General features: G+C 43.1%; 1 protein-coding gene across 2 annotated transcripts; it reads right to left on the bottom strand.

Annotated features, from left to right (window-relative positions):
* Nucleotides 1-1,136: 1,136 nt before the first annotated feature.
* Nucleotides 1,137-4,187, bottom strand: rpl29 (ribosomal protein L29). Of its 2 annotated transcripts, none has more exons than XM_079596753.1 (4): nt 4,136-4,187; nt 3,809-3,858; nt 2,760-2,824; nt 1,137-1,298 (listed from the first exon to the last, which is right to left on the bottom strand). In XM_079596753.1, exons 2-4 carry the CDS (start codon nt 3,843-3,845, stop codon nt 1,200-1,202), a joined length of 201 nt encoding a protein of 66 aa, XP_079452879.1. In that variant the 5' UTR covers nt 3,846-3,858; nt 4,136-4,187; the 3' UTR covers nt 1,137-1,199. The 2 variants fall into 2 exon arrangements, with proteins under 2 accessions (XP_079452879.1, XP_079452878.1); XM_079596752.1 differs by having other exon boundaries at nt 3,809-3,861; nt 4,136-4,184.
* Nucleotides 4,188-7,384: the final 3,197 nt, after the last annotated feature.

Here is a 7,384-nt window from a genome sequence, read left to right as displayed (position 1 = left end):
GCCAGGTGTCTGTCAAACACAGCACATCTAGGTTATAATCTGTAATCATATCATTAACTATTAGCGCTTTTGAAGTAAGAGATCGAATATTCAGCAACCTGAGCGATGGAGGTTTTGATTAAAGCTAGCGATGTCAGGTCAGTGACAGGCACAATTATGTATCAGATATATTGTGATGAATAAATTATATTAAGCAATAAACAGCAGGAAATATAAAAGATAGATTTTAAAAACCATCCCGACAGTTCTGAAATATAAACACTTATAATAGGCCATAGTGGATCAGGGTAAGACAAAACACGCTTTGGAAGAAGGATTGATGTATTATTTAAATTGTTAATCTTTAACAAACGAAAAACTGTGTACTTTGAAAGAAAAGTGCATTTAAAGTGTTCTGTCAGTAATTTATTTTTCTTGTAAGTTCGTGCAAACACCGGCAACGAGCCGCTGGACACCCGCTGATCAGAGAGCGGACGAGGGGTCGACTGCTCTCCCTTCTCCGGCTGAGTCTGGGGAACACTGGTGTACGTTTCCAGTTATTAACACTGCCAATCTAGCAACTTTTTATATAGCCATTTTCAAATTTCCTATACATCTATAATATCCCAGCAAACGTTCTCTCAAAGATTAGAACCAGTAACATTATTAAAGAACAGAAAACTAAAGGAATGTTCTCAAAAGATTTAAACATTTATACCTTTATTTTATTTTTGTTACTGGTTTCAGAACATTCAAAAGTAACGTTCCCATGTTTGAAGAATGATACAATGTAATGTTCCCTTAATATTCACATAACCAAAAAAAAACATTTTTAAAAAGGTTTTGGAAAATAGTGGCAGCAAATTGGACATCTTTCTTTCGACCAACGTAACCAGTCTCTCAATGTTTTGAAAGAATATTGGAGTTTATTATAAATGATTTATCCATGTACATTTTTTTTTATTCATGTGCCTCCTTATATAGAATCAAAAACTGAATCTTATATGAGGCTCCATGAGAACAGCAGACTCTAAACCTGAGAAAGATCCAGATACAGAGGCGAGTGTGTGTTCACAGAGACGAGTGTGTGTTCATACAGAGACGAGTGTGTGTTCATAGAGGCGAGTGTGTGTTCATACAGAGACGGAGACGCTGCGTTCTCAAAGCATGTCTTTATTGTGTTGGTATAAAGTCTTCATGAGAACATCTGCACTCCGCAACTATTTCGCCGCCGCCGCCGCCTTCCTTGCGATAGTCTTCGCCCCCTTCTTGTTGTGTTTCTTGGCGAAGCGCATGTTCCTCAGGAACTTCTGGTCCACCTGTGGCAGAACACATGCATTAGAGCCCCGAGCACACACACACACAGGTGAGCGCACACACACACACGTGAACGCGCACTCCAACATGTGGCCACACGATTCACATTGAACGATCATGATTTGGTTCAGTTGTGACTCAAAAGCCTAACCTTGGCTTCCAGATTAATGTAAATATCATACATGTGTTCATGTGTACTGCTTTTAAACCAGGCGTCTCATCTGAGCTCTGAGAACATAATAACTAGGGGTGACCAGATCTCGTGGCACGATTAAAGTTAAAATCAGTTCCCCATTCCACTGCCAGCGTATCGCATGTTACACAGCAAACACGCATTCTGTGTGAATGCCCCTAATCTTGTAGAACGCGCTCAGCACTGCCACTACGGAGTGAAAGTGAAACACGATGCGCGCAAATTAGACCGTATACCGCTGGCAGTGGAATGGGGAACTGATTTTAACTTTAATCGTGCCACGAGATCTGGTCACCCCTAGTTATTATGTTCTCAGAGCTCAGATGAGACGCCTGGTTTAAAAGCAGTACACATGAACACATGTATGATCTGAAGAGACCGTGTGAAATCACACTCGAGAGAAGCCAGTCAGAGGAGTTTGTGGTCAAACCTTTACAGTGCTTCTATATTGCTGTATTTCAGTGTATTTGATCATTCATACTCATAAAGTAGAACTGGATTGACATTCATTACAAGATGATTTAGTTAAAACATTTCAAGATGCACCTGCAGACGATTTTTCCAGCCATGAATTTTGTCATTGAGGTTTTCTATCAAATATTGTGCAAAAATCTTGCGTCGTCTCGTGAGATAAGGGTCTCGTCACACCCCTAATGATCTAGTTTATACCAGCATTATTCCATGTTGTGTTTCTTTATAATGATGTTGAACAGATCATCAGCTCAGACAGAGGTCATCAGCTCAGACAGAGGTGTAGAGATTCTACGCTGATCTACTGGAGACTGTAAACCCACTGAAGCTTTACTGGTGATCGCCGCGTCGAGTAACCGAGGAAACATTCACACGACACGAACACGTGATTATGCTGAACACCTGAGCACAGTGGGCGGAGTTTAGTGACACGGTCGTCTCCCATTGGCTCGCGATGATGACGGACATGTGCTCTTTACCATGCGCTCAAACATTTATATTATTCTAACCGGGTTTCATTAGAAGGCAAGTGCACGTCTTATTTCAATGTTAACATGGATGTTGTGTTGGGTTTAGTGTAACACCACGTGTGTGTGTGTGTGTGTGTGTGTGGCGGTGAGAGGATTAACACACTCCTGCACCGCCTGGGACTCAAACCCATGACCGCAGGGTTGCAAGCTCCGCGATCTACAGGAACATCTACACATCTCTAATATTGTTAGTGTTATAATGTGTGTGTGTGTGTGTGTGTGTTAAGTGTTCTCCAGCATAAACCTGACAGCTGATGACATCATCTTACCCCTTTCAGAGACTCGTAGCGCTGAGATCGAGGCTTCTTGATGCCGTTCCTGTGCCACTTACGAGCTGCACACACACACACACAGAGAGAGAGAGAACACACACACACACACAGAGAGTCATTACAACATCACCAGCATCTCTTTCACACACACACACTCACAGAATCTCTCACTCACACACACCAACAACAGCATCTCACACACATTACAACATCCACAGCATCTCTCTCACACACACACACACACACACACACACACAGAGTGTCATTACAACATCACCAGCATCTCTCTCACACACACACACACACACACACAGAGTGTCATTACAACATCACCAGCATCTCTCTCTCACTCACACACACACAGCATCTCTCACTCACTCACACAGCATCTCTCACTCACACACACACACAGAGAGAGAGAGACATTACAACATCACCAGCATCTCTTTCACACAAACACACACACTCACAGCATCTCTCACTCACTCACACACACCAACTACAGCATCTCACACACATTACAACATCCACAGCATCTCTCTCACTCACACACACACACACACACACACACAAGAGTGTCATTACAACATCACCAGCATCTCTCTCACTCACACACACACACACAGCATCTCTCACTCACACAGAGAGAGAGAGTCATTACAACATCACCAGCATCTCTCACTCACACACACACACACACACACACACACACACACACACACACACACACACACACAGAGTGTCATTACAACATCACCAGCATCTTTCTCGCTCTCTCACACACACTAAAACATCCACAGCATCTCTCACACTCTCACACACACACACACACACACACAAACAACAGTAGCATCTCACACACACACAGAGTCATAACATCCACAGCATCTCTCTCTCACACACACACACACACACACACACATTCAAACATCCACCTCACACACACAGTGTCAATAAAACTTCCACAGCATCACCTCACACACACACCGCATCTCACACACACACACACACACACACACACACACACACACCGGGCGAACACTTACACTGGTTGTGTGTGGTGTGATTCTTCGACTTCGCCATTTCTGATCAGGGTCTGCTAAGAGAAAGAATCAGTTTAGAGAACAGGAATAACACAGATCTGCAGGACACACACACACACACACTCGCTAACCCCTCAGGACGCGCATCCAGCGCTATGCTAACGGCTAACTAACATTAAACTCCCCCACACCGCCCGCTCGCGCTCAATACTGCACTAGCGCTGCTTAATGAGTGTCCCTGCACACGGTACTGGACTGATGTTACACTCGGAGTTTGCATTTCGGAGGATTCATTTAGATTTCATTTTGATACGGAGACAAAGTCAATACCTGCCACACGAAGCGCACGACAACCGGAAGAGAGAGAGACAGCAAGGCATTGTGGGAGATAAGAGTCCCCGTCACCGGATGTGAAGTTCCGAAAACACATAAACACACACAATTTAATTATCACATCATTTTATTTCACGTTTAATTCAGAAAACTATGGAATCCTATTTACACCACACAAGAAAAACAATCACGCTATTGTAAATTAAGTATGACACAGAAGTCGAAAATATTACTCAAAATGTTAAAGAAGTCGCAATTATGACATGTCATAATGCACGTATACTTCCGACTTTTTGTGTCATAATTTCGACTTTAACTCGCAATTTCCGAAAATGTGAAAGTAGCTTTTAAAAAAGTCAAAAAATGAAACATATAATGCTACCATATCTAGTGTACTAAGTTATTAAAGTTATTGAAAGTAACTTGACTCACCATTGTCCAATAATAATAATAATCAAAATAAAACTCACACACCCACATAAAATTAAATATAACAATATGAAGTGTGTTATTTTGAAACTTTGAAACGGTAAACTGTATGTAACTGAACTACGCGTAATGTAGTAGAGCGAAGTGTCCGGTAGATGTCAGTGTAAACACACGTCATATCCGCTACCGGAACAGCGATCGATCACGTGAGGTGAGAGAAGCAGCTCCCATTCAGTAAATGCTTCATATTTATAATGTGTCACTTGAAGAGAAGTAGACTTACTATGTGATGTAGAGATGAAGGCCACTGCCAACACATGTTTACATTTATATGCGTGTTTTGTATCTATATTTCCCACAGTGACCTTCACACAGTCTGCAGTGATCTGAGTATATCATGTTGAGCTCTTATGGAGATATGGCTGTGTTTCTCAGGCATTCTCCAGTGAAGCCCAAACTATCAGACTGGCCGCTATTATTAGCCGTGCTGTCTGATGATACGGACTGAATATAGACTCTGCACAGCCTCGTTCTGATCATCTCTGTGGTTTCTGACGGACGAGCTGATCAAAGCGCTCCCCGTTCCCGTGGGCCTGAGAGGACCGGAGGTAGAGACGAACCGTCATGATACAGAATACTGTGTTAATAATGTTGAATGAGAATAAGTTCCTCTTGCAGCATCTCTTCTCTGATGATGTGGGCGGGGCAACCTGTCACTCACAGGAGATCAGCCAATAGCAAACCACACCCATCCAAACAACTCCCCACAGACACACTCAAGCCCCGCCCACATGTGTTCTTGTTCCTGAAGCGTTCACTCGATATACGACACAATAGAGGAGAGACCAGCTCAACTTCTGCCTAAACATCATGAATCGTCATATGTCATAATGAGCACGAAACCACACATGATATGTTCATGTGTTTATTCAAGTCAAGTCACCTTCATTTATATAGTTCTTTTAACAATATAGAGTTTCAGAGCCGCTTTACAGTGATCGTTTACAGCAGCTCTAGAGTACAGTTATTGTCCAGCTAAAGCTAGTCTTTGATAGATTTTATTTACTGAGTTTCAGGGTTTATACGACACTGCACTGTGAGACACAGATGAGCATAGATATACATAATAAAGGCTAGAGTCTTACGGCGGAGTCTCGAACGGCATCACCGGCGGCCATCTTGTCACAGGCAAGCGTTCTGGCGGGTCTGTGGTTCCTGATGTACGGCGAGTGATCCGCACGAACACACACACTCTTATCTCGCTGAAATCTGGACGGATTCACAAACGGTTTGGTTTCTTACAAACGTTATTAACGTGGCTATAATTCTGGATTCTTGAACATGTTGAAATATATAATATTATAATTATTCATAAGTATGCAGTGTCATAACTACATCTCTGACGTTTATAACAAACCAACCCGTTTGAAAATCGGTAGAAAATTGAGCAAGTTATTGTTATTTAAAAAGTACATTTGGATGTTGAGATGTGGGCGGGGCTCTCATGCAGATGAGCGTGAGCTGCAGGGGCGGAGTTTAAAGTGCCTCTATTATGGCGTTTCGAATATTCCCTTTCATGCAGTGTGTAATAAAGCTGTTTGTGAATGTAACGTTCTGCAAAGTTGTAAAGTCGCCTACGTTGTTGGTATTTCGCTCGCGAGCAACACGTCATTTTCCTGACGACTGCTCTCGGCGTTCAACACAGGACTGCAGAACTCTTGCTCTTGACCGAAGGGTCCGTTTATCCTCAGAATCACAACCGTAATAAATATGGCACACTAATTAGTCATTCATGTTAGTGCTGGGCTAACGTGTGCGCTATTATTGATACAGTTGCCACGTTCACCGCGATAGATTATAAATACACACATGGGTTTGTTGCTGGACGCACTCTGACTGAGTAGCGCATCAGTTCAATCGCTGAGCTTTAGGAAGCCTCCGGAGCTGAAGTTCATGGCAATGGACGGGTGGCTTCCGACAGGCGCAGTAAGCGGTCGACCAATCGCAGCAGACTGGATCTTCTGGCCAATCAGAGCTGAGTAGACCAATCACAGCAGACTGGATCTTCTGGCCAATCAGAGCAGAGTAGACCAATCGCAGCAGACTGGATCTTCTGGCCAATCAGAGCAGACTGAGGAGGGATTTAAAGGAGGATGCAGGGATTTAGACAGACTGATTCATCCAATTGCGTTTGAGTCGTCTGAGAATCATTGAAAAATGTGGTGACGTGCAATGTATATTATGAGAAAATGAAAGTGTTTTTGGGCTTTGCCGGCTGTAGACCTGTGATAGGAGAGGACAGCACACGCCCTGAGCCTTTAAACAGCGTAATGGGGCACTTGAAGATCACTGACGATCCTCTGTGAGAACCAGTGATCACGTTCTGACTACACAAGGTCAATTTTAAAACATCAAACATGAATGGATTAATTGTTCACGGTACGATCAGTAACATGCACTTTAAAAATAGAAAGGGTGAATTTAATTTCATGCCAACTTTAGGATCAAGAGCATAATGATGATAACATGATTTACAGTCTCTCTCTCTTTTATAACCACTGTCACTCAGCCGCACACACACACACACACACACACACGCACGCACGCACACACAAACACACACACACACACACACACAAACACACGCACACACACACACAAACACACACATACACACACACACACAAACACACACACACACACACACACAAACACACGCACACACAAACACACACACACACACATACACACACACACACACAATCGGACGGACGACAGGCACTGCTGAAGGATCATGGGTAATTGTTGTCTTCAGTT

This window comes from Phoxinus phoxinus (genome assembly GCF_949152265.1).
Source record: "Phoxinus phoxinus genome assembly, chromosome: 22".
NCBI classification, from domain to species: domain Eukaryota; kingdom Metazoa; phylum Chordata; class Actinopteri; order Cypriniformes; family Leuciscidae; genus Phoxinus; species Phoxinus phoxinus.
The sequence above is the reverse complement of the archived record's forward strand: the minus strand, read 5'-3'. Positions and strand labels throughout refer to the sequence as shown.